Genomic DNA, 26,168 nt, shown 5'->3' with positions numbered 1-26,168 from the left:
TAGCTCGAGCAAAGTTCATTTCCCCTGGAAGAGTGATCCTTTGCTGTTCAGAGGCCCTTTGGCTGGTACCTTGGCATGTCAGGATCCAAGTCAGCCTGGCACTGCTCTGCTGGGAGAAGCTCAGGCTCCGCAGCGTGGCTCTCAGGGAGGTTGGGCACAAAACTGCTGTTTGAAAGCTGCGTCCTGCATCTGCTCCCATTCCTTGCGTAGCGTTCAGCACGTCAGTGGTGCTTGTTTTACCCCCGTGTAGCAATGCTCCGTAAGAATAATCCCTGCCTTACCCTTACAGGGACACTGTTACTGATGTGGAAGGGTTAAAATTGGCTCATGCTTTGTTTTTTCAGTTTCTGACCAAGTTTGTGCTGGTCGATTCCAAGCGTTGCCGCGATGTGTGGTGGATTTGGTGGCAGCCGTGGTGGGTGGGTGGTCAGGCTGTGCTCGGTGCCTCCATGGGGGATAAACACCCTGTGTCTGCAACGACTGGGATGATTTAATTGCTGGTAATTTCACAAACAGAGCAAAGAGCGAGTGAGTTGTTGCTTCAGTGTAAAGATTCGGAATTAAAAAAAGGCAGGAGAGGCACGGGTGGAAGGAGGGAAGCTGAAGGATGGGGAATGGGGCTCCCACGGGTGGAAGGAGGGAAGCTGAAGGATGGGGAATGGGGCTCCCACGGGTGGAAGTGCAGCAGACCCGCAGGAACGTGTGCTCCTCCAGTGAACTTCACAGGCTGCTGCTTCTGCTGTGATGTGCAGAGATGCTCTAGCAAATTCCCAGTTGACTCCAGAGAGAATGGGCTGTGTGTTGTCCTAAATTTCATACCAGCCTGAGGACCTTAGCCAAGGCTGCCAAGATATGGATGGAATAAGATCAGCAACGACTGCTATGGATCACACCGACTTTAATCAGTATCGAATCAAGAGAGAGGCTGGTTTTTTCCTGTTGTAGAGAAGGTGAATTTTCGTGGCCCCTGTTTTTCCGTGCCAGGCTGTCTCTACCAGCATGTTCTGGGCAGATAGCCCGGATCTTGGTGGCAGATACATTTCCCAAGCAGAGCATTTGCTTCGGAACGCAGGGGCAGCTTCACAGCACGGAGACTCGACGTTGCAAGATACTGCACCTTAATAAATAACGCGACAGAAGCACAACGCTGCAGAGATCCTGTATGTTAGAGGGTGAAAGATGAGGAGGAATGTGCTTGGAGACTGGGAATTGTCCTCTGCAGCCGGTGGGCATTGCTGGCTGGGGAGCTGGAGAATTGCCGTCTCCTGTCGCTCTGGATAGAATCATAGAATCTTAGGGCTGGAAGGGACCTTCAAAGGCCATCTAGTCCAACCCCCCTGCAAGGAACAGGGATATCTCCAACTAGATCAGGTTGCTCAGGGCCTCATCCAACCGGGCCTTGAACGTCTCCAGGGATGGAGCATCCACCACCTCTCTGGGCAACCTGTTCCAGTGTTCTACAACTCTCATGGTAAAAAATTTTTTCCTAATATCCAACCTGAATCTACCTCCCTCTATTTTAAAACCATTACCCCTTGTCCTATCACAACAGGCCCTCCTGAACAGCCTCTCCCCATCTTTCTTGTAGGCCCCCTTGAGGTACTGGAAGACCGCTATAAGGTCACCCCGGAGCCTCCTCTTCTCCAGGCTGAACAGCCCCAACTCTTTCAGATAGTCCACAGGGATGTGGCCACCCTGCAAGTGGGGCTGTTAACCTGACGACTTTGTGATGGGAACATCTGGTTGGGAGTTATCTTACTGGATCATACCATAGACCGAAGGAATTTTGGGGAGCTGTGCATAGTTACACTAAATTTACATGTTGTCGTGACATATTGGAGCTTCCTGGGGAATCTCTACACAAAGAACCATGGCTGGGCTTGGGTGTCTGGAAATAGCAAATGGCTGTGGGTGTTGCTGACTTCTTGGAACGCAGTCGCCGGGAGACCTTAACTACAAGTTCTCATTTTTGCTGCAATCTGTGGACTGAAATGGATTTTTAAAATAAGAGTTGTTTTTTTTAAACACGACACTTTTTACACGAGGGAATGTTGGATTCAGTTTATTTAGATAACGGAGAGCTCACATTTTGTGACAGCGTTTCTCCAGAAACAGAACCTGTGTGAGCGTGAGCACTATCATGAAGGCAAAATAAGGATTTTTAAGGCAAATGATGATTCCTGAGTCCAAGAAGTAACTAGGAAAAATTGAAGTCAAAAAAGTTTCAGGTCCTGCTTTTACCAAATCTCTTGTTTTGAATTTCAGTAGTCAGCAGTAGGAAGACAAATGATGCGGACAAATTCTTCGTATTTTATCGTTCCATTTGGTCCAACTTTGGCTTCTTTTAACAGGTCATCAACTGAAAGAAAGAATAAAAGAAAATATAAGCTTGAGTGGCCTATATTAAGGATGTTGTGGTCTTCAAAAGAAGAGCAAAGCAGGATTTGGGTTTTCAAATCGTTTTTGTTAGAAGTAATAACTTCTGGGATCAGTTGGAGGTGTCATCCAGATGGTAGTTTTAAGCTAGCATCAGCTTGCACTTTGATTTTGATTTCCATGTCCAACGCTCTGGAGCAGAGATGTCCATCTCTGACCTCCACATGGAAAAGATTCACAAATTTAGTCCAAATCAGCTTTTAATCGCTCTTGGTAGGAGCGGCTTGCTTGGTTTGAGTAGCAAACCTGTCCCTATTCAATTTAGACAGAACTAAGTGCTCACGCAGATGATGTGCCCGATTTTTAAGTAGATTTGTGTGACATTCGTTGGTATCAGTGGGCCTTTAGTTGGCACCTGGCAGCAGTGATGGTTTTCATTCCAGCTTTGGGAACGCCGTGGCAGTGATGGCAGTTATCTAACTTAAACATTCTCTTCTGTCCAGACTAAACGTGTTTAGAGCCTCTTGATAGACCGTTGCAACAGAGGGGTGGTACGTGGGGATGTGCTAATTGTGAATCCTCCCGAATCTCGTGGTGACCCGGCTGGGGCACTGCTGGTGTGCCCTCCCTTCCCGAGATGGGCATGGGCAGGTTGGCGGAGGCTGGTCTGTGTTTTTACTCATGAGCTACTTGGCCGAGGTTACCAAAACGCCTGAACGAGCTGTGGTTGGTTAAATAAGGCTCTGAGTACTCGTACTTGAGCACAGAATAAGAGCTTTGCAGTTGCCAGTTGTGAAATCCATGGGGAGGGTCACTGGGAGAGGTCTGGGGGTTAAAAAAAGCTGGTTTACTGTAAATAGTTGTGGAAGGTCTCCATGAGCAGCATAACCTGTTTCCTCTCTCTACTGTTCATGCGGGTACTGGATGAGACACTGTTTTCCCTCTGTTTGCAGTCAGTATGTAAATAAAGCCAATGTATATATGTTGATAGGACAAGGGGCAATGGCTTTAAACTGAAAGAGGGGAGATTTAGATCAGATCTAAGGAAGAAATTTTTCACTCTGAGGGTGGTGAGGCACTGGAGCAGGTTGCCTAGAGAAGCTGTGGCTGCCCCATCCCTGGCAGTGTTCAAGGCCAGGTTGGATGGGGCTTTGAGCAACCTGGTGTAGTGGAAGGTGTCCCTGCCCATGGCAGGGGGGTTGGAACTGGATGGTCTTTGAGGTCCCTTCCAACCCAAACCATTCCATGATTCTGTATAAAGGGGGAAGCTGCTGCTGGCAGGACCTGGTTGCAGCGTGGAGTAAATGAGGGGCTATTGCGAGAGCTGCTGCTGTAAGGTAAGGAACAGTTCCTTCTTTCCAGGAGGTTTAATCCTCCTTTCGAAAAGAACACCCTGATGGTAATCAAATGCTTCTAAGGACATAAATTGAGAAAAAAATTCATTCTTTCCAGAACATTTAAAAATAAAACGGAAGAAAAATGTGTCAGTTCTCATTTGGTAGAAGTACATTAAATTAAAATGAAGTAGAGGCTTTTCTGGAGCCACTGTAAGCGAAGGTACGTGCTGGTAGTTACTGAACAATCGTGGATGTAACGAAATTGAGTCTGTTCTGGCATCAAATATTTATAGCAGCTTCGGAAGCCGGAGCTCAGCACGTTGAGCCAAAGGGGGCGTTTCTTGTCGCTTCCGACGTTGGGATCTGTAGTGCCTGGTTGCAAGTTGTGAGTAGATGTGCAGCCTACACGCCAAAGTAATGGGAAATCCCCTGGCACCTCCCTGATCTTCTTCATGTAAGAGTGGTTCTTGCCAGGATGCCTTTAATTAGGGTTAGTGTCTCCGGGTCTTCACCGTTCGGTCAGCTCTCATAATAGCTCTGACTGTTTTCAGGTGGAAGGAGCTGCAGGAACTGTTATTCCAGTTAAACAACTGAAGAAAACACTGGGAAGAGACGCCTCGTTGGTGTATCACTCATCAAGCTGGTGAGGACTGGAGTGACGAACCTTGCTCTGGTTAAATCCGAATTCTGCTTTTAACGTTAGGAAGGACAGTTCTACTCTCAGCGAGCTCCTTACAACCCCCATAACGCTGGTAAAACTCCTTCCTTGCCTGCATCGCACCGTCGGTGGGATTTCCTAACGCTGCCTTGGGCAGAGCACGAGCGATTCCGGAGCTCCGGAGCCCGCAGGGTCGGAGGGGCGAGAGCTCTGCGAGAGGTGGGGGAGAAGCCAAAGGTGATGTGGTTTGGAGCAAGGAGGGGACAGGACACCCCGTCTGCAGGGCTGATGGGCAGGGGGGTGCGCCCATCCTGCACCCTCTCCCTCCTGCAGCCTGTGGCAGCTGGAAAAGTGGGGCATGCGTTTAAAAAAAAAAAAGTAATACGTACATAAAATGCTGAAGGCAAAATCAGCTGTCTGAAAGGTTTTGATCATTTTTGGCTTCCCAGAAGTTCCCTCCTATTTTGCCTCTTGGAGGCAAACTTCTGACAAACAGGACAGGGTTTTTGGTGGGTGGTGGTGTTGTTGTTGTTTTTTGGGTGTTTTTTTTGTTTGTTTTTGTTTTTTTTTTTTTTGTTGTTGTTGTTTGTTTGTTTGTTTTTAAATAATTAAATTAAGTCCTGGTCTCTCTTCCAAACTGCGCTGGCCGCGCAGCTCAGTGGGGAACGGCCGTGCCCTGCGTGCTCCGTACAGCATCCCTGGGGAAATGCTGGTGCTCCCTACAGCATCCCTGGGGAACTGCCGTGCCCCACATGCTCCTTACAGCATCCCTGGGGGGAACGGCCGTGCCCCACATGCTCCTTACAGCATCCCTAGGGAACTGCCGGTGCCCCCGCGTGCCCCGTACAGCATCCCTGGGGAACTGCTGCTGCCCCACATGCTCCGTACAGCATCCCTGGGGAACTGCCGGTGCCCCGTGTGCCCCATACAGCATCCCTGGGGAACTGCCGGTGCCCTGTGTGCCCCGTACAGCATCCCTGGGGATCTGCCGTGCCCCGTACAGCATCCCTGGGGAACTGCCGGTGCCCCACATGCCCCGTACAGCATCCCTGGGGATCTGCCGTGCCCCGTACAGCATCCCTGGGGATCTGCCGTGCCCCGTACAGCATCCCTGGGGATCTGCCGTGCCCCGTACAGCATCCCTGGGGATCTGCCGTGCCCCGCATGCCCCGTACAGCATCCCCGCAGCATTGTAAACACAGCAAAGCATCTCGGGGTGAGAAACCACCCTGTGGAAAACAACTGGAGAAAGGGACGAGGTCTCTTGGTTCACGGGCAGCTGGTTTGCCTCTTCTGCAGAGAACAGAATCTCTGCTTCGCGACGGGGGCGTGGGGAGGGGCTGGCAGCAGTGAGGTGGTTGCACCGTCGCGAGTGTCATGGGGGCCCTGCTTGATGAAAGCATGAGCTCATGGTGTGGCTGGGGCAGGAAGGAGCCTGGTGACACCCCATCTCCCCCCACCGAAGGTTGTACAGGTCCTTCCTGGCTTCCCAGCTGATCCCAGACTGGCTACGGAGGAAAATCAGGAAGGGAGGAGGATGATGGGGAGCATTTGATAACGTCTTTGAATAGCAAAATACCTTCTTCCTCGGAAAGCTTTTCTCCCAGTCTTGTAAGCTTGGCTCTCAGCTCCGAAACGGTGATAACGCCTTTCTTCTGCCTGTCTATCATGGACAAGGCCGTGAGGATTTCCGTCTCGGGTTCCTCCTGCTTCGTCTGCCTGTACATGATATTCAGGAAAGTGGAGAAATCCAGCTCAGCATTTCTGTCTGGAAAAATAAGAGCAGATTCTTGAGGAATGGCTCAGTTTTGTAGTCTGGATCCAGACCTGAGCATCCCTCTCCTCTCCTTCCCAGTTCCCCTTCCTGGGGCACCCTTTCCCTCTTGCCTGATGCTGATCTGGACCAGGGCAGACCCACTCCTGGGGGCTTTCTCCTGGCCCGAAAGCCCATTTATAGCTTTCCTAGACTTGTGCTCTGAAACCTCTGCATCCAGAATTTTTAATCCAACCCACCTTATCTCATCATTCTTTGCTCTTTGTGCTGGGCTTTGGATTTATTTATATGTATCTGCAGAGGAATATCTTTCTTTGCTCTTCTACCTCTGCTGGTTGGACTGGACAGTTTCTCAGCCTCAAAATCCATAATTCCTATGTACGTGTCCTGCTGCTCTTGAGGCTTTTCTTTTTTTAACGGCACTTATTTTAATCTGTGTACCTCCATCCCTGGAAGTGTTCCAGGCCAGGCTGGACGAGGCTTTGAGCAACCTGGTGTAGTGGAAGGTGTCCCTGCCCATGGCAGGGGGGTTGGAACTGGATGGTCTTTAGGGGCCCTTCCAACCCAAACCATTCGATGGTCGACTTTGTTCACCATCTGGCACATCAGACTGGGTTTTGCTGACTGCCCTTGCTCGTGCTGCTGTAGTGCCTGGGCTGTTTCACCTGAAGAGTGAATATTATCTACTGGGCTCCAGGCAAACTCCTTGTCTTCGCGTGTTGTCTCCTGGCCAGAGAAAAGTTGAATTTCCCTGACCACAATCCAGCGTGTTTTATTCAAGTGCTGCACTTTTCTTACCGATCTTGTGCAAGTGCAGGTGTCTCTGCACCTCTCCCGGCGTCGGGCTGGCTCCCAGGCACCGCATCACTGCCATCAGGTCGGAGGCTTTTATCTTGCCTTTTTGTTTCTTGTCGTACAGGGAAAAACATTCCTTGAACTCTTAATTAAAAACCAAAACTCTCTGTTAATGCCATGTAAGATTACATTGTGCTACCAATGAAGTTTCTTCTCCCGTTGCCCGGCCAGGCGGCGTTGGGAGGGTTCCAGCGAGGATATTGTGTCTGGGTCGGGGTGTCTGGTTTCGAGGAAGATGATGGACTGTGGGGGAGGACCTGGGGTAAAGTGCCAAGGGCAATTAAAATCCAGATTTCTGAAGAGCTGAGCTAATTGGGGTCCTTCAGCCTAATGAGGCAAGTCTGCAAGTGGAGTCAGGCCTCCAAATATGCAGAATGCTGTTTCAAAAGTACTTTTCTCTGCGCAGGAGGGGATGCTAAAGGAGGGAGCCTCAAGGAGCGGTGGAGGATGCTGGCTTGGTCCGTGCAGGGCCTGGCATCGCCCCTGGCTCTGCCTGCCACCGTGCAGGTGGACGGCTGGATTTTGATAGGAGACAGAAGAACTGGGAATGTGGCATCATCGGTGAGTGCCGTTGGGTGCCTGCACGGTGGGGAGGAGAGCTGCCCGCCCTGCCGCGTGCCAGCGGTGCCACCTCCACTCCCTTGCTGTGCTCCCTGTCTGCCTGCACGCCCCTTCCCCCTCGAGCGCTGCCTTTGCAGTTTGCAGATAAATAAATGCGGGTTGCAGCTGACCTAGATAAGGCTGGCATCTCCCATCCTCTCTTCCCACTGTGCTCCCGGCGCGGCGGCGAGCTCCGCTCGGCACTAACGGGCGGCTGGTGCCACGCGGGGACAGTCCTGTCTGCAGAGCGGGCAGCGAAATGAAAATCAGCCCGTTTTGGTGCCATCACCCTTCGCTCCCCCTCCTCATCCTCTCTGGCCCTAGACCTGGGTGCAGGGTGCTGGGTGCCCCAGGGGTGCTATGGTGGGTGCTGGGTGCCCCGGGGGTGCCATGGTGGGTCCTGAGTGCCCCGTGGGTGCAGTGGTGGGTGCTGGGTGCCCCAGGGGTGCCGTGGCCTCCCCCTGCCCTGGTCACCTCCTCCCCTGCATCAATCCTGCAGAGCTGCTGAGCCCGAGGGCGCTGCAGATTATCAGATTTGCAATAATACTCTTATTTCAGCTTTCTTCTGCCATTCTCGTAGCAAACCTTTCCTCATCCCAGCCCCAGGCAGGGGGTCCCCTTTCCCAGGGAGAGCCCCGGTGCCTCGCAATGAGAATTTGTGCTTCCTGCACCCTCTCCTTCCTCCTCTTCCTCCTTCACCTTCTCTCCCATCATATGTGAAACCTGAAATTTCTCCTGGTCCCCAGTAGCTCGGCCAGGGCTGGTGTGTTTATGGGGCTGGGAGGTTGCTGGTTGACCTCCGCTCGTCTCCGTGCGATCCAGCGTGTGGATCTGCGGGTGGTTTCGGTTCCCTGCCTGTACCCAGCACTGTCTTTAACAAAATCGGGGAGATTTCTCTGGTTTTGGAGCAAGCTCGAGAGCTGGGAAGAGGGTAAGTGGGGAGCACAAACCCAGATTGAGACACTTTAGGGAGAAGTGCCATTTTTAATAGAGATCTATACGTATCTATACATATAGAGATCTATATGTATCTATATTTATCTATCTAGAAATTGAAAAAATTATATTTTTTAAGCTGATCTTGCTAATAAAAAGTCCCCACAAAACCAGAATAAAACTGTACATACCATTAATTTGATCCTGGGACAGAAATTTTGCCTGTAGCATGAAGGAGGGAAGGAGGAAGAGAGAAAAAAACAAACAAGCAAACAAATCAGCTTTAAAATCTGGATGGAGGGGCACAGGGGGGAGCAGTTTGTGTTAGCTGAAGTGCTCCACTCACCATTATTTTGGGGCCCTCCCTGTGTTCTACGCTGCCCGTTGAGATCGGAGGTGTCTGCTGCTACTTTCCTGGTTGATTAAGGGCTAAAGTCCGCCGGGCTGTAATAAATACCCCGCTGCTATGGCTACGAGACATGATCCCTGCTGGGGCTGGATCCCGCTGCCGGCACGGCTCCTGCTCCCACGCCGTGCTCCGGATGGGACCCCGAGCAGCCATGGCGTCGGGAGGAGCGGGGCGAGAGCGTCCCTCCGTCGAGGTTTTAGGGTGTTTGGGGTCAGGCTGGATATGGAGGTGAGTTGGTGGAGCACGAAAGGTTTGATAATCCCAAATAGCCGCACACCTGGCACTAAGCTGCCGGGAGACAAATCCGGCCTCGCTGGTATGTGCTGGGGAAGGGAGCGGGGGGATTTATGGCTTTGCCATTCGCTCCTGGAGGGGTTTTGCTGGTGGGCAGGAGAAGGAGTTAATTCAGGCTTTGCACACCCGGCTGAGCTCGGTGCAGGGCACTGGGCATCGTCGCTTGGCCTTGCCCGGAGGGTTTGCAGGGAAGGGGGGTGTAGAGGTGCCCTCCTGCCAACACGGCGGAGCTGGGACGTTGCAGACATGCTGCGCGGTGAAGGGATTTTTGTGATGGTTTAAAAAGCTCCCTGCTGTTTGAGTTTTTTATTTATTAGCATTTATTTAGCTCATCTGCTCGGGAGCGAACGGGCTCCAGGACTGCCAGGTGGTGTTGACTCGGAAGGAGGATGCAGAGATGGTGATGCTGAGGGAGCAGGAGGGCTGCAGCGAGCGGAGGGTACCAGGGTTTAACTGGGGTGCGTGGGGGAGGCAGAGCCTCCAGCTGTTGGGGCCCAGCCCAGCCAGCTGTGTCCGCTCAGGTCTCTTGCTCGCTCGCAGCGCTGTGCTGCTGCTGACATTCGTGCCATCAAAAAGCAAGTCTGATACAGGACTCTGCAGTTTTGTCCCATCCCAGCCCCTCCAAAAAGACCTGAGCCAGCAGCTCGGCTGGGTGCTCCTGAGCGTGGGATGGGCGATGCTCTGCCTCTCCCCATCTGCTGATGCTTCAAATATCCCATCCCCAAAAAACCCAGCGCTGCACAGGCAGGGCCAGTGTGTGTGCAGGGGGTGGAGTACCTGATGCCAGGCTGGGGTGGAGATCCAGACCCCAAACCACAGTACTTAGTGGCCGTAGCACACTGCAGCACAGAGCAGACCCTTCCTAGGGTAGACCCTGTCCTGTTAAAACAACACGGTCAGGGTCCTTAAATCTCCTGGGATAAAGATTCTCCCTTCGAAGAACAGAGCTGCTTCGGGAAGCAACGTAAGTCACTCAGCTTTTACCAAATGTTTCTATTCAGTAGGTTTTGCTAATAGCTTTTTTTTTTTCTTGTACCACTTCGATTCTGCCCTAAATACAAATTTCAGAGCCCGAAACCATCGCAGGGATGCAGCTGGAGTTGCAGGCGCTCGGCTCCGTCTCCTGAGGCTGCAGAAGTGAGTGGGAGCAGAAGCTCACCCTCTTCCTGATGCTCTTTTTGGGCTGCATTCATGAGGAATTGGCTCTTCTGCCTCTGCCAGCAGCCAGGCCCTTCTTGCACCGCGGTCGTGCTCAGCAGCGAGGGCTCAGCCCCGGGGCGGCACGGCCGAGCGCTGCACCGGCAGCGGGTCCAAAGTGGGTCGGCTCAGCCCCTTCCCAGCTTGTTTACTCAGCTGGGAGCCGCGTGGGAGGAGTGGATAAATCCCTGTGCCAAGGCACGGGGAAGGCGAGAGCGGCTCCGACTTCCCGGCAAACCACTCCCGGATGTTCTCCGGGCCAGCGTGGCGGGATGGGGCATTGCCACTGGTGAGGACCAGCGTGGGGCTGGGCTCTGCACCCCTGCTTCCATATGGGAGGGATCTGGCCTGGAAAATTCCAGTGTGGAATGGTGTTGTGCAACTGTGAGGGCAAAGCTGGGGGAGACCCCCCCCCCCCGCCAGCACCCTGCTTTTAAAGCGTTAAGTCACAAAGACTATTTTTCCCTCTTATTTGAACTCCCCCACCCCCAGCTCGGTCCAGTTAACAGTCTTGCAGCTAATGTTGGTCAGGAATTTATTTGAAATACATCTACATTAGAAAAACTAGATTTTTTTCTTTTTTTCTTCAAACCACTCTAAAATATCAAAACTTATAAACTTTCCTTTGCTGCATGGAGGTTGTTCATGTGCAGGGTGTAAAATGCCCACGGCTCAGGGATATAGATCACACCAGGGTACTTCTTCCTGAGAATTTTGTCATTCCACAGCCAAACCACCCAAACAGCAATGAGGACCAGTGTTATGATGAAGGAGTAGAAGAGAAAAAGCCCATTGCTGTCCAGGACGAGTCCTTTGCGTTTCTGGTGCATCACTAAAGCCATCATGGCAAAGAAAGTGAAAATGTAGAGGATGAAAATCTGACCCTCCGTCACGAGATACCTACAAAGCAAAAACACCCATCAGTGCCCCCCCACCCGAGAAAGGACCGAGTGACAGCAGCCCCCAGTGCTTCCAGCCTTACTGGGGCTGAACCATCTCCCTCTTCTCCCTGCTTTGCATCCAGACAGAGCTGTGCTGCTTTCTACTGCCAGCTTTTAAGCTGTGATTCGTTTTCACGTTTCTCATCACTAATTTAACAACTGAGCTATGGGCTTCATTAAGAGAACGGGTAAAGAAACACGTGCCCAGTATGGGATGTGAAAGATGCTGGGCTCAGTTTGTGAATGGGATGCTTGACTGCAGAACCAAAGCCAGACTCTGGCTCCGACCTGAGGATGGTGTGCTCGTTTAGTCCAAAAATCCACTGCTCCACCTGTGCTGTGCCTGGCAGTGGCCAGTCCTGAATGGGTGTTAGCAGGAGGAAGAAAGAATTACACTCCCTGGCTCTTAAACGAAGTGCAGAGACTCTGGCTGATATATTTAAAGGAAGTGCAATGGGTTAACTGGGAACTGACCAAATCATCCTGATGATTTTGACTATCAAAAATTAATTTCCTGTATAAAAAGAGTCTCAGCAGGGGGCAAAGCCACGGGCAAGCGAGAACATCATCTCTGAAGATGAATGAAAAGTTGTTTGGCTGCCACCAGGGAAACCGTTTGGGAAGCTGAGGCTAATGAAAATGGGAAATAAATAAGACCTCTCTCAAAAGGCTATTTGGACCCGCAGGGCGAGCCGAGGAGGCAGCGTCTGAGCATCACACGGGCGGCCTGGGCTCCGTGTCAAATCCCTGGGCGACTGGTGAGAGGCTCCCCGTTGCCACCAACAACCCAAGACCAGGCGGATGCGCTGCAGGCACTGGGCGATCACCCCAAAATCATCAAGGACGTGTCGAACGGCGGCCTTGGAAGGGGAGCAGACACCAAGTGCCACGGAGGCTGGAAGCTGGAGCTCCAGCAATAACACCACGACAGACAGTGTGGTTGAAGAAACACCCCGAGCAGGGACAGGAGTGCTGACGAGTGAGCCTCAAGTCGTCCCAACTTGAAAAGGCCAAAGTGGCTGCAGATTTCAACCAGGTTTGATTTGATTTGATTTTTCCAGACCCTGCAGAGCAGAAGCTGCAGCAAGTTCTGCCCTGGGGAACAGAGAACCCCTGCCTGTGGCAGTCCCTCGTCATCCCTTGCCCATCCAGAGTGGCCAGAAGCCACTTACCAGTAATAAAGGCTGCTGGGCCCCATCAGAAGCAAAGCAGCCACTGGCATCCTGCTCTCCTCTTCAACAGGGGTGAAGCAGCCGGTGAAATATATAAACAGTATCAGGAAAAAAGGGATGTACCTGCAAACAGAAGCAACCCACTGATCGGTGGCGTGACCCTGGAAAGTGTTTAAACCCACCTCCCCCAAATCCAAACCATGCACAGAGGCAATTCCTATGCTGAGCTCAGGAATTAACTTGGTGAAGGACAAGAGGAGGGCACCCAGCTCTGGCCACGTGTGCTCAGGCAGGTAAAGCCGTGGGTAAGTGGGGTGCAGGGTCCGGCTTTGTGGGGTCAGGGCATCCACCCCTCTGCCAGCATCGCCGCTCTTGCTGTGACATTACTGCTGTGTCGGCACGATGCCAGGGCCGGCGGTGCCTGCTGCAGGGCTGTCATCTGCTCCGGCTGCACCCAGGGCTCCTGCAGATGATGAGACTTCTGGGGCTCTCCCAGGAAAAGCCTGGGATTGCTGATTAGGGCAAAGACCGGGCTCGAGTGCTCCGTCGAACAACTGCGTTTGTCACACGCTCGGATCTACGAGGCTGTTCCGGAGCGGTGTGTTGCGTTAAAAGCTGAACTGCAGGAGAGCAGGACGTGGAGCAGGATTTCCACAACTAAACAGAGGCTTTTTTTATTGAAAAGAACAGGATTTGCCTGCTTGAGAGCACTCAAGAAACAGCAAATAAACCAGGAAAGCCTGATGGGGGAGAGATTTCCCACCGCTCTGAGCAATCTCAGGATTATCTAGCTGCGGATAAAGGGCCAGACAGTCCTTTCTGGGGTCTTTGGTGCAGGCAGAGCAGCAGGACACGGGACATGCCTGCAGCACTGGGTGCTGCTGATGTGGGCAGGAGGGTGATGGGACCTGCCGCAGTGGACACCACCAGCATTACCTGCCCCCAGAGCCAGCCACGCTGGATGAACCACACTGTCTGGCTGGAACGAGCGTTTCTAGGGTCGCCTCGGGGTGAGGGCACTGAAATCAGACCCTGACTCAGCTCCCTGGATCACCATGGCCGAATATTGACCCCCCTTCCCTCTTGCTGGGGGTCACTAAATGGATGTATGGTAAAGGAGGGAGCGAGCAAAGGGCAAGAGAGACTGGGCAGAGCCGAGTTGCTTTGAGATCAACCTCCAGAGGAGCAAAACTGGGTGGTGACAGCCAGGAGCCTGCAGCGCCCTCGGACCTGCGCTGTAACGTGTCTCCCGAGTATCTCGTGGAAGGTGGCCGAGGGGCCAGAGCAGACGAGCCGTTCCTCTGTCCCCTACGGCTGTCAAACAGCCACCACGTCCCAGAAACACCCCTGAGACAGAGCCAAAACTGGGGGGAACGGGCCATTTTCCAAAGCAGAGATCTGTGTAATCACCTCGGCTGCGAGGACATTATCCCCAGCCAGCTCTCCTCAGCTGCCTTTTATTTTTTCACGTATTAAGCTACGATCAGATGGGATCTGCCCTCCCTTGTGCTACGATCCGCGGCCGCTACGCGGTCTGTAAATTGCTTACCACATCGAATGACCCAGATACTCATCGTAGTAGTACAGCAGCTCAAAGGAATCAATCTGCAATGCAACGAAAAGGGATTTAAAAGGGCAGAGGGAACAGGGTGCTATTCAATAAGAACAAGCAATTAATATATTTTTTTTTTTTAAAGTGCTTGTATAAAACAGAGCCTCTTTACCAGCGTCTCTGGCTTCAGGTTCTTGATGATGGGATTCTCTCTTACAGACAGATGGTGTTGGTAGCCACTGAAAATCAGGCGATGGTTTACGGAGTCTCCGACCAAGTGGATGCTGGCTCCCATGACAAACATGATGATGCTGACGTAGACCATTGATCTCGGTAAGGTCTTGGGGGATCTCTCGATGAGCTAAAAACACAGAGACGTGTTGAACAGCACGAGGAGATACTGGCAGAGATGTGTGACAAGTTCTGCTCTCTCTGACTTTACGGTGCTTTGCAAAAATCATCCAAAAACCATGCAGAAAGCTGCAGGTTGCGCTGCTGTGGCTGGTGTGAGCTGCTGCCCGCGACAGCTGGCACCCTGCAGCGGAAAACAGTCCCCTGCCCTGGGGAAAGTGGTGCCACCGCACCAGAAGAGCTTCCCCGATTGAAGCTACTTTCCCTAAACGCATCTCAGACACGTTCCCACCAGCCTACGTGGCTTTCAGGTTTGAGCACACACTTTATGCCTGTTTGCAACAATAAACCGATGCTTTTTGCCCTTATTAAAACTTTCTGCAAAGCAGCATCCTTAACCTGAGTCAACGCTTAGACCGAATCAGTGACCTAGTACTTCTAACACAGTACTTGAAGCAATTTCTTCACCAGATGTGAACAAAACTCATTAATGAGAAAGAAAAAGGCAGCTGCTTTCTCTGGTTCCTCTGCTGAGCGGCTCTGCAGGCTGGCTGTGCCCTCCAGTGGCAGGGAGAGCCTCCAGCAGCTCTCCAGCTGGGCACACCCTCTTCACTCCCCTGCCTAAGAGACACTTGCTTCCTTTAGAATTCTCCCCTGGATGATTTTCAAAGGACTCTTGTTGAACTCTTTGGGTTCTCTGTTTTTTCTTTCTTCCTAATGGAACTGGACTCACCTCCCTCTCTCTCTTTGCTTCTAAGAGGAAGCTGCATTTCAACCCCTACCTAGAAATATCTAATTACCAGCAAAACTGGTTGAGGCAACCTTTTGAGCAGCAGCTTTAGTGATGAGCTCTCCCTGTACCATCCCGTGTAGAGGGTGGAGGCAGGCATGTGAGGCTGGCGGCGAGCCCGGCGTTACTCCCAGCCTGGGGCGAGCTCCTGCAAGCCCAGCTGGGGATGAGGAGCAGGAGCTTCTCTCCGGAAAGGAGCTTGCAAAGTGGGGAAGACCTCAAAAGACGTAAATCCCAGCTCAAGTGGTTCAGGCTTTGGAGGGGACGCCAAGCCGGCCTCGGGAAGCGCGGCAAAGGGTGGATGCGTCAGCCCAGCCCGAGGATCAGCTGAGGCCACCTTCGCCTCCCGTCTCCCTGCTGCCAAATCAGCTTTGCAGCCCTTCATAAACACTGAAAAGCTCCTTATTTGCATTTAATTTTGAGGCTTAACTTTCCCTTTCTCTGTAACTGCTGTATGAACGTCAGAGGAGTCAGAGAGGACGAGGAGAGCAAAAGGTCCAGGAAAGCTCTGGTCTGATGGAGGACGGTGGGACACGTCCTTCGAGGGGACACTGGGCGACAGAAATGTCTCCTGAATAACAAATGGATTCTTTCTGTGGACCAACCCTTCATGCTGGGCTGCCAGGGAAGTCCGAGACGGCAAATTTTACCCCGATGAGTACGCAGCCTGCAGAAATCAGCTGTGTCAGACTGTGATGGGAGAGACCGAGCGTCAGAGCTTTCACATCCCCCAAAGGACCCGGGTCCTGGATATTCCTTTTTGGCCACATCGGCGTTTAAAAATCTCCCAGACAGACTCAGGAGAGAAAGAATCATTTACATCTTAGGACATAATTCAATTTCTAACTAATGAAGGTTAAAATACATTTATAATTGCTTTCTCATATCTTCTGGCTGCTAACTATTTAATAGAAGAAGATTTCTAATGATACGACAGTCTTTAACCTCATAAATGGTTTACCCGATCCAGTGGCTGGCAGCTGAAGCTAGATAAATTCAAGCTAAAGATACAATTCTGCTGTTGAAGAGCAAGTGTAATTAAGCAGTGAACAATTTAGAAAATCTGTTACAGTTCCAGCTGTCTCTTAAGGTCTTTTAAGTCACGGATGGATGTTGTCTTAAAAATACACTTTGGCTCAGCCAGGGAGAAGGACTCTGACTTCCCTTGAATCTGGAGACCCCAGGGGAAGCGGTTTGCTTTGTTAATGCAGGAAATTGAGTTGTATTACGATGGTCACTGCCTTGTTCTTTAAACGGTGGCATCACAAATTCTTTCCAGAGTAGCAAACCTCCAACTTACAGTTGGGCCAGCTCACTTGCAGGAGTCTGAGAGCGACCAACGTTTGTTCAACAAGTTCCTAAGAAACTTTCAGCTTTTATAAAACTATTGTTTGCCCTGTTTTTACAACTGGTAATATGAAAAAAAAAAAAAAAAAGTGACACCTGCACCTCGAGGTTTACCTTTAGCAGAAGAAATGGCGTGATGACATTGTAAGCCATGTGGAAATAATCTCCAGCACTCGGTTTGTTTAGAGGAAACCACTCCAAAGGTAGGATTATCTGAGGAGGGGAAGGAAAAGCACATCAGTGTATCCACACCACCCAGCTTGTGATTACAGCCCCGTAACTAGCTGAAAGACAAGGAGGGAGGAAATCCTTGCTGTGGACTCTTGCTGCTTGCTAACGGTCAACTTGACTTCACGTAGCTGTCAGTAACGAAGCTGGGCAGCTTTCCTTGCAGTGAGCATCCCTAAAAGCCCAATCTGGCAGTGGGTGCTAAACCCACAGCGTATTTACACCTCGGCCAGCCGCTCCTGCGGCGCTGCCCCAAGCTGATGCCGCGAAGTCGTGTGATTAATAGATTTACCTATCGACAAATTAACAAATTTTAACGTATCGATCAACAAATCCATTTATTAACATGTGGCCAAGCAAGCAAGGAAGGCAGTCAGGAGTCCTGCAGCACTGGATCTCCGTTAACCCTCTGCCACCTGCGGCTGGAACCTCCCCAGGTAACTTTTGTTACAAAAACATGAAGTTGTGGGATAGATGACACGGACCAAGTTTCCCAGATACCTTCCCCGTGACTGGAGCAACACATTTTGTACCAGTTACACCAGTAAATCGCAGCGGTCCTCATCTCAAGGACAGCTCCTCAAAGGTGTCCCTTCGGTGTAGAAAACAGCCCACGGGTCTACAGGGGACCACCACAGCTCCACCCCCCTGCCCTCCACCCTGCCGCACTCACCATCGCAATGGGACGCCCGAAATCCAGCACCCAGTTCTGCAGAGTGAAGTAGAACCACAGATCAAAATGAAATGGGGAGGTCTTGAAGGTGTCCTCGTTCTTGACCGCTCCATGCCTAGAAAGGACAGAAGCGACGGTGTCAGCCTGATGTCGTATGACAGGTTTATGAGGAGGCAGGGAGGAGAATCCAGGTCTGCATCCCCACCCAAAACCTGTGCTCCCCTGGCTGCCGGCGCATCTCCGGGCTTTGGGATCTGTGGAGTAACAGCAAAGCTGAGAGGCCAAAGAGAAGGAGGAGGCAGTACAGAAAGGCAAAGTGTCGTTAATAAAAACCGGCACATCTCTGTAAGAAGGCTCTTCCTGGCTGAGACGTGAGTGCAAAAGCAGGAGGAAAAGCTTAAATGCTGAATTAAGTGCAACTATTTTTAACTTTTGCATGACAAGGCAAAATTCAACTCCCACGGCACTTCTGCTGAACGCTAAAAATGCAGCGATGCCTGGTGGTACTCAAGCACAGGGATGCTCTGGATGCACTATCACCTTCATCTTCCACTCTGAAGATCTTCCTCCTCTGCCTCTGCAGAGCAAGGCCTCACTGAAGTCTTTCCATCAAACAACCCTCCAGCACCACCGGACCTGCACCTCCCTATGGGAAAAGCGGATGAATCGCTCTCCTGCGGAGCCGAGACCAGAATGGCATCCGCCACGAGCTTGCGCTACCTGAGCCCATGGCCCAAACCCGATGGATGGAGGATGAGGATGGTGGTACCCTGGACAAGTTGGGGTGCCCTGGATGAGCCGGGACAGCTGCAGCTCCCTGGAAGAGGCTGTCAAACCCTGGACCAGGAGGAGTAACCAGGTGAGCCAGAGGGAACCCTACACGCGGCTGGGGGACCCCAACTCTCTGGGATACACTGGACAACCGCAGCATCGGGACGGGGTGGTGGTACCCGGGGGGGGGACACGGCATGAGCTGGGGGGGGGCTGGATGGGGCTGGGGGAGCTGGGGGGCACGACGAGCCGGGGGGAGCGGATGGCTTGGCGACCCCCGGGGAACGAGGAAGGGGTTCCCGCTCTCCTTCCCCCTCCCCGCCGCCCCCGGCCCCGCCGCTCACCTGCCCGGGTAGAGCGGCCCGACGGGCTGGGGGGAGCCCGGGGCCGCCGCCGGGAACGGCCGCCGCCGCGCCGCGCCCTGCATGTGGCCGCCCGGCCCGGCTGGTCCCGGCGCGGCTCGTCCCGGCGCGGCTCCGCCCGGGTCCCGCCTGGCGCCGAGGGCCGAGCGGCGGCTGCGCGGCCGGTGGCCCCGGGACCGCCCCGGCGGGGCGGGGAGCGCAGCGCGGCGCCGCTCGGCCCGGCCTCCCCCTCCCCGTGCGACATCCAGGCAGCTCATGGTGCTTCCCTTCCCTCCGCGCAGCGCGGGTAATCTTTGCGATTTTCAAAGGAGAGGAAAAGGAGAAGAACGGGATTTAACCCCTTCACTGCTCTTTAGATGAAAAGCTCTTGGCCCTGCCGGGCAGCGCGAGTCGTCACCTGGCCAAGAAAATGAGATTCGGGGGTGGGAAAAGAACGGAGAACGTTCTGGTGGAGAAGGACACGGAAAACACAGCCTGTCCCATGCAATCCCAGTATCGCTTTAAGCGGGAGGTTTAATGGAAATAAGGTGCTGGAGCGGAGCGTGGCTTTGCCGCAGGTTTGGCTTATCACCACGAGCAGATCCCGACGTGTGGCAGGTCTCGTCTCCGCTTCCCTGGAACGAATTAACATGGCATAAAGCAAACGGACGGAATTACTCCGAGGAGTTGGGAGACGCAGATGTCGTGCTCCGTTCCCTCTTGGCTTGTGTTTGCCCGGATAAATGCCATCAGGTCCGGACGACTCACAAACAGTAAAAGCAGGGAAGGATTTGCAGCCCCCGAGATTTAATTTGCACCCCCTGGGACTTGTAGTTTAGGGCCTAAATCGGGAGGGGCATCTGCATTTGAAACAAGCAGAGCTCCTCGAGTGGAGATACAGCTCAAAGTGTGCTGCTGGTCAGGAGAAATGGGCATTTAATGGACTAAGTGGTTTGATGGGCTGGAACCTTTTGGCTTCTCACCCTGCTCCTGGGTAGATTGAGGACTCTGACGTCAAGCACGGTGGAGCCCAGGGGCTTACCTGTGCTCAGGCACCTTCAGGATCAGCTTTGAGCTGGGAGCTCTGCAGTAGCTACACCCACACGTTCATGTCCCTGTTGCCTTGGCTGTGCACAGCTTCGTCTTTGAGATGGCTCCTGGGGGTCATTACTTGAAGCTGTGCCATAGCTTTCTGCTGAGGAATTGTGGTCCAGACCACAGTGAGATGGACACACCACAGTCGATGAGGCTCCAAGAAGCTGCAGAACAGAGACATCAGTCTCTGCTCAGTGGTGCTGCCAGGAGGGACCAGGGAGCTTCCTCACGGACCCTCTCTGCACCGTTCATGCCAATCCATGGGGGAACACGAGTGGCACCCAGGCAGCATTTGTTAGAAAAAAAAAATCCTCGAAAAGTGGAGGAGATCATCGAGGTAATGGAGCCAGGTTCCACTTAAACCTACGGTGAACCCTGCTTGTCGTGCTGTACCTTACACGCTACGTGGCTGTTAAAAGCTGATCCTCCTTGACTGAACACCGTAGGGCTGACCGCGGCCTGACTCGCTTCCCTCTCGCCGCTCCAGGGCTCCTTTCGGCAACGCCGGCCACGCAGCCGGGCGGCTGCTCCCATCCATAATGCACGGCCCGGCCTGTGTGAAACTTTCCACAAAGAGCAGCGGCTCCAGTTGCATGATTTTAAATTAACTATTAATATGGCTGACACCATATCCCCTTGAAAACAACGGCACGCAGCAGACAGCGGCGCAGGCTGTGTATCACGTTACTTACCGTGGCCTTTATCGGTCTCATGTGACTGGTCACAGCGTGGGGCACCTCCTGAAGGTCCTGGGAGATGATCTGTGCAGAGGAAAGGGGAGGCGGGCAAGCAGGTGGGTTGCATTTAGCTGTCGGTTAAGCTGATACGTGCGCAGCGAGGCTGGTAATGGCGTCCCCGACACCACGGATGAAACTCTTGTGTGTGCCGAGACTGGGCGTGACAGGCTTGTTGGGGTGGAGTCATGGCCAAGGTGATGAAAGCTGCTGATCCCTTCTTTGAAAAAAACAACAAACTGAACCAAACAAGACCAAAACCAACCCAACCCAATCCAACAAACCCAGGCCAACTGAACCAGACCCAAGCCAACCCAGTCCTACTAATCCAGCCCCGTTGAACCCAACCCAATCCTACCAATCCAGCCCAGCTGAACCCAACACAAGCCAACCCAGTCTTACCAATCCAGCCCAGTTGAACCCAACCCAACCCACTCCTACCAATCCAGCCCAGTTGAACCCAAGCCAAGCCAACACAGTCTTATCAGTCCAGCCCAGCTGAACCCAACCCAAGCTAACCCAGTCCTACCAATCCAGCCCAGCTGAACTGAACCCCAGCCAACCCAGTCTTACCAATCCAGCCCAGTTGAACCCAAGCCAAGCCAACACAGTCTTATCAGTCCAGCCCAGCTGAACCCAACCCAAGCTAACCCAGTCCTACCAATCCAGCCCAGTTGAACCCAAGCCAAGCCAAGCCAGTCCTACCAATCCAGCCCAGATGAACCCAACCCAAGCCAACCCAGTCCTACCAATCCAGCCCAGTTGAACACAATCCAGCCCAACCCAACCCGAGCCGGAGGACCCGGCCCAGCGCCAGACCCCCCCGAGGAGGGCAGACCAGGAGAGGCCGCAAAGCCTCCGGCCAGCGAACAGCCCGGGGGCGGGCGGGCAGCACCGGAGTGGCCGGGAGCGAGGAGTCACCTCGTGTCCGCCGGGTGCCGCCCGGAACGCCCGTGCGCTGCCGCCGGTTGCCGGGGGGAAGCGGCCGAGAGCGGGGCGCTTCCGCTTTCGCTTCCGGAGTGCGCGGCGGGGGCGGAGCGGGGACGGACATCCGTGCCCGCCGCGCTGCCGGCGGGGCCCTTCCGGCGGCCCGGAGCGGTGCCGCGGCGCCGGGGACGCCCCCCGCCCCGTCGGGCGGGTCCGGGCGGCGGGTTCGCGTCCTCGCTGCGGCGCCGGGGATGGGCGGCGGGGGCTCGCGGGGCGGGTGAGGCGGGGGCTGGCCGGGCCCGGGGGTCGGCTGGCCCCGAGGGGGCGGGGGGGGGGGGGGGGGGGGCCGCATGTGCCGCCAGCCGGGCACCGCGGCAGGACGGAGGAGGAGGCGGAGGGAGAGGCCGCCCCGGCGGCGGGGCGGGCCGGTGCGCCCGAGCGGGGCCGGTCGGGCCGTCGAAGCCGCAGTCGGGAGGAGGAGGAGGCGGCGATGGAGGGCCTGGCCGGGTACGTGTACAAGGCGGCGAGCGAGGGGCGAGTGCTGACGCTGGCCGCGCTGCTGCTGAACCGCTCCGAGAGCGACATCAGGTACCTGCTGGGCTACGTGAGCCAGCACGGCGGGCAGCGCTCCACGCCGCTCATCATCGCCGCCCGCAACGGCCACGCCAAGGTGGTGCGCCTGCTCCTCGAGCACTACCGCGTGCACACCCAGCAGACTGGCACCGTGCGCTTCGACGGGTACGTACAGCCCGGCCGGAGCCGGCGGTGGCACCGGCGCGGTGTTGGGAGAGCTGCTGTGTGAGCCGTGAAAACGCCTTTGCCGTCGAGGTGCCCCCCACGAGCTGTGAACGCCGTTGCCCTGCCGAGTAGGCGGGGTGGCGTTGGCCTCGTGTTTCCTCTCGCCGGGCCAAAACGGTGTTTTCCGTGCCGTTGCTCGCTGGTGCGGGTGGCAGCGGGCGTGGGGTCAGGGTCGGGTGGTCCCTGCACCATTTGGTTACTCAAATTGAGGGTTTTTCAGTGTCCAGCCCAGACACCTTGAGAAATGTCATAGAATCATGGAATGGTTTGGGTTGGAAGGGACCTCCAAGACCATCCAGTTCCAACCCCCCTGCCATGGGCAGGGACACCCTCCACTACACCAGGTTGCCCAAAGCCTCATCCAACCTGTCCTGGAACACTTCCAGGGATGGGGCAGCCGCAGCTTCTCTGGGCAACCTGGTCCACTGCCTCACCACCCTCAGAGGGAAGAATTTTTTTCTTACATCCAATCTAAATCTCCCCTCTTTCAGTTTAAAGCCATTGCCCCGTGTCCTGTCACTACACACCCTTGTAAAATGTCCTCCAGCTTTCCTCTCGGCCCCCTTTAAGTACTGGAAGGCTCCCTTCCTTGCTGCTGGGAGCCAACGTATGGGATGGCTGGGAGAAAGTGTGACATTTTAGGATGAGAAGGAAGGAAAGGGGTGCCAGGCCCTCAGCTGGGACCTGGCTGGGGCAGCGGTGCTGGTGCCACTCTTTGAGGAGAAGCCTGGCTGGGATGTCCGGGTCCCTGGGTGATGTGCTGCCATGGCAGAAGGAAGGGAGAGGAACTGACTTTTCCCCGTGTGGTTTGGTTTTTTTTCTTTCTTCCTCTTCTCTTCCAGCCCTTTTTTTTTTTGTTTTTCACAAGCAAAATCTGGTTGAGAAAACCTAGAGTGAGATCTGCCCCAAATTCAGTTAAAAGAAGGGGCCTCTGTTGGCAGAAGGGGATAGGAAGAGCTGTCAGCCCCACTCTGCTGCTCAATTTTCTCCTTTCTCCTGCTGTGCCCTGATGGGATGGAGAGCTGCTTGTCAGAGCCTCTGCCTGCTACAGATTAAAGGAGGTGGGAGTTGCAGCCTGGTGAGAAGAGAGGCGGCATGTGGTCCCCAGCACAGCGTTGTTGTTCTTCTCCAGAGAAGGTGGCACAGCAGCTCTGCTCGTTTGAGCTCCAGGCTTTGGAGGTGTTGGGTTTGCAAACAGCCACACAACTCTTCCTGTTGAGCTGTTTTACGTCGTGGTCTACGAGGCCATGATCTCTGAAACAGGCCAACTCAGAAGAACTTCTGCTTTTTAAAATTTTGTTTCATTCCTCGTGTTCCATTTATGTAACCAGGCTGCTGGCCTGGTTTATGGTGTGATCTCCCAAACAAGAAGTGTCGGCGCAGCGGAAGCGGTGGCGATTTTGCAGCTCAGGGAGAGAAAACAAATGAAGTGATATGAAATCCTCAGGCCAACTTTGCTGAGTGTTGTATAGCTATACTGTTATTCATGTCTGAGTTGTGGGGTGTTTTTTTTGTGTCCATATGTCAATTTTAAGTTTTCTCCCTTTCTTTAATGTGTCAGTGTCTGGCACCAGGCATCAAAGAAGCGGTAATTCTTGTAATTATTCTTCCTGAGACCTCTGTAGGCTGGAGCTTGCGGGGAGGATCTTCAAAGCAGCCGGGGAAGCACTAGTGCAAAATGTGGCTCAATCCCCTGGCTGCTCTGAAGTTTCAACTTCCAACGTTTCTTCCTTCAGGAGGTCTGTGTACTTGATAAGTCGCTCACTCTTTTACCTTGGCTGTCCTGGTACAAAACCAGGCTGGCTGTAAAATATCTTTTAATGGCTGGGTACGTGCGTGCCTGTTGGGTACCGCTTGGCTGTCTGTAAGATGCTTTCGGAAGAGCGTGGGTTTGACTGCTTCACTCTGTCCTTTACGTTTTCAGCTTCGTCATCGACGGAGCCACAGCCCTCTGGTGTGCAGCAGGAGCCGGCCACTTCGAAGTGGTCAAACTGCTGGTGAGTCACGGCGCCAACGTCAACCACACTACAGTGACCAACTCGACTCCCCTGAGGGCCGCCTGCTTCGACGGCCGGCTGGACATTGTGAAATACCTGGTGGAGAACAACGCCAACATCAGCATCGCCAACAAGTACGACAACACTTGCCTTATGATCGCGGCTTACAAAGGCCACACGGACGTGGTGAGGTACCTCCTGGAGCAGCACGCCGACCCCAACGCCAAAGCCCACTGCGGCGCCACGGCGTTGCACTTCGCGGCCGAAGCCGGCCACCTGGAGATAGTGAGGGAGCTGGTCAAGTGGAAGGCGGCCATGATGGTGAACGGCCATGGGATGACTCCGCTGAAGGTCGCCGCCGAGAGCTGCAAGGCCGATGTGGTAGAGCTGCTGCTTGCGCACGCCGACTGCGATAGGAGAAGCCAGATCGAAGCGCTGGAGCTTCTGGGTGCCTCGTTTGCAAATGACAGAGAGAACTATGATATAATGAAGACTTACCACTATTTATATTTAGCGATGCTGGAGAGGTACCGAGACAGCGAGAATATCATTAAAAAAGAGGTTCTTCCACAGATTGAAGCTTATGGAAACAGGACTGAATGCAGGACTCCTCAGGAATTAGAGTCTATTAGGCAGGACAGAGATGCCCTTCACATGGAAGGCCTCATTGTGCGAGAAAGGATTCTGGGCTCGGACAATATCGATGTTTCTCACCCCATTATTTACCGAGGGGCTGTTTATGCAGATAACATGGAGTTCGAACAGTGTATCAAGCTGTGGCTCCACGCGTTGCATCTGAGGCAAAAAGGCAACAGGAACACTCATAAGGACCTCCTGAGGTTTGCTCAAGTCTTTTCTCAGATGATACACTTAAACGAGCCCGTTAAGGCCAAGGACATCGAGAGCGTTCTGAGGTGCAGCGTCTTGGAAATAGAACAAGGCATGTCCCGCATCAAAACCACCCAAGACTCGGACATCCACACAGCCATGGACAACTACGAATGCAACATTTTTACCTTTCTTTACTTAGTCTGCATCTCTACCAAGACCCAGTGCAGCGAAGAGGATCAGTCGCAAATCAACAAACAGATTTATAACCTGATTCACCTCGACCCGAGAACTCGGGATGGCTCCAGTTTGCTGCATCACGCCGTCAATTCCAGTACGCCGGTCGACGACTTCCACACGAACGACGTCTGCAGCTTTCCCAACGCGCTCGTCACAAAACTCCTGCTGGATTGCGGTGCCGACGTGAACGCGGTGGACAACGAAGGAAACAGTCCGCTCCACATCATCGTCCAGTATCACAGGCCCATCAGTGACTTCTTGACGTTGCATTCCATCATCATTAGCCTGGTGGAGGCTGGTGCTCATACGGACATGACGAATAAGCAGAAGAAAACCCCACTTGATAAAAGTACAACGGGGGTGTCTGAAATACTCCTTAAAACTCAAATGAAGCTGAGTCTCAAGTGCCTGGCTGCCCGAGCAGTACGGATCTATAACATCAGCTACCAAAACCAGATCCCCAGAACTCTGGAAGAATTTGTAAAGTTTCACTAGGCTACGTGAAATCTTTCGTGGTGGTGCTATGCCGGGATGGAATCGATTGCAGACAGCGGAAGACATATGTATACATGGAGTCATCTTTTTTTCCTGTTCTTTTGGTTTTGGGTTCCTCTGGATTCAGTCTGCAGCCTCAGTTCTCATGCAGGTCTTGGGGGGTGTAAAAAAAAAAAAAAAAAAAATCCACATTGTTTTGCTATAGTCAAATCTGATGTTTGAGATTTTGGTCATTTCTTTTTGATTAAAATAATTGCTTCGTTATGTCTTGTTTTTATAAAGAAAACGAAAAGAATCCCAGTGTAGCTCTTGCAGAATGTTTTGTTTCCAATATACATCTCCACTTAGGATTTGCAGCCGAGTGCTTTAGGTAGTTATTTACAAAGGCACCTCTGAAAGCCCCTGTCACCGCGCTACCGAGGCAGCAGCTTTGCAAATTTTAAACCTTTTTG

The 26,168-nt window shown here is 53.3% G+C and overlaps 3 protein-coding genes across 4 annotated transcripts in view; 1 reads left to right on the top strand and 2 right to left on the bottom strand.

Moving 5' to 3' along the window:
* Nucleotides 1–2,261: 2,261 nt before the first annotated feature.
* CALML4 (calmodulin like 4) lies at nucleotides 2,262–7,019 on the bottom strand. The gene is made up of 3 exons (XM_009979731.2): nucleotides 6,944–7,019; nucleotides 5,951–6,139; nucleotides 2,262–2,359 (listed from the first exon to the last, which is right to left on the bottom strand). Exons 1-3 carry the CDS (start codon nucleotides 7,017–7,019, stop codon nucleotides 2,262–2,264), a joined length of 363 nt encoding a protein of 120 aa, XP_009978033.2.
* A 4,028-nt stretch (nucleotides 7,020–11,047) lies between these two features.
* Nucleotides 11,048–18,688, bottom strand: CLN6 (CLN6 transmembrane ER protein). Its single transcript, XM_086620502.1, has 7 exons — nucleotides 18,606–18,688; nucleotides 17,491–17,605; nucleotides 16,704–16,802; nucleotides 14,274–14,462; nucleotides 14,099–14,154; nucleotides 12,550–12,672; nucleotides 11,048–11,336 (listed from the first exon to the last, which is right to left on the bottom strand). Exons 1-7 carry the CDS (start codon nucleotides 18,686–18,688, stop codon nucleotides 11,048–11,050), a joined length of 954 nt encoding a protein of 317 aa, XP_086476628.1.
* Nucleotides 18,689–21,848: 3,160 nt separating this feature from the next.
* FEM1B (fem-1 homolog B) overlaps nucleotides 21,849–26,168 on the top strand; it is a 55,346-nt gene continuing 51,026 nt past the window's right edge. Inside the window, exons 1-2 of one of the 2 annotated variants that reach the window (XR_015222550.1) lie at nucleotides 21,849–22,096; nucleotides 24,081–25,879. Coding sequence is in view for 1 of the 2 variants with exons in the window: in XM_086620531.1 (XP_086476657.1) it covers nucleotides 21,849–22,096; nucleotides 24,081–25,716 (1,884 nt within the window). In the remaining variant the exon portion in view is untranslated. Of the gene's footprint in view, nucleotides 22,097–24,080; nucleotides 25,896–26,168 lie in introns of those variants that run through there. The other variant, XM_086620531.1, reaches the window with a different exon arrangement.

The sequence above is a fragment of the Tauraco erythrolophus genome, chromosome 14 (genome assembly GCF_009769465.1).
Source record: "Tauraco erythrolophus isolate bTauEry1 chromosome 14, bTauEry1.pri, whole genome shotgun sequence".
Classification (NCBI taxonomy): Eukaryota; Metazoa; Chordata; class Aves; order Musophagiformes; family Musophagidae; genus Tauraco; species Tauraco erythrolophus.
The sequence above is the reverse complement of the archived record's forward strand: the minus strand, read 5'-3'. Positions and strand labels throughout refer to the sequence as shown.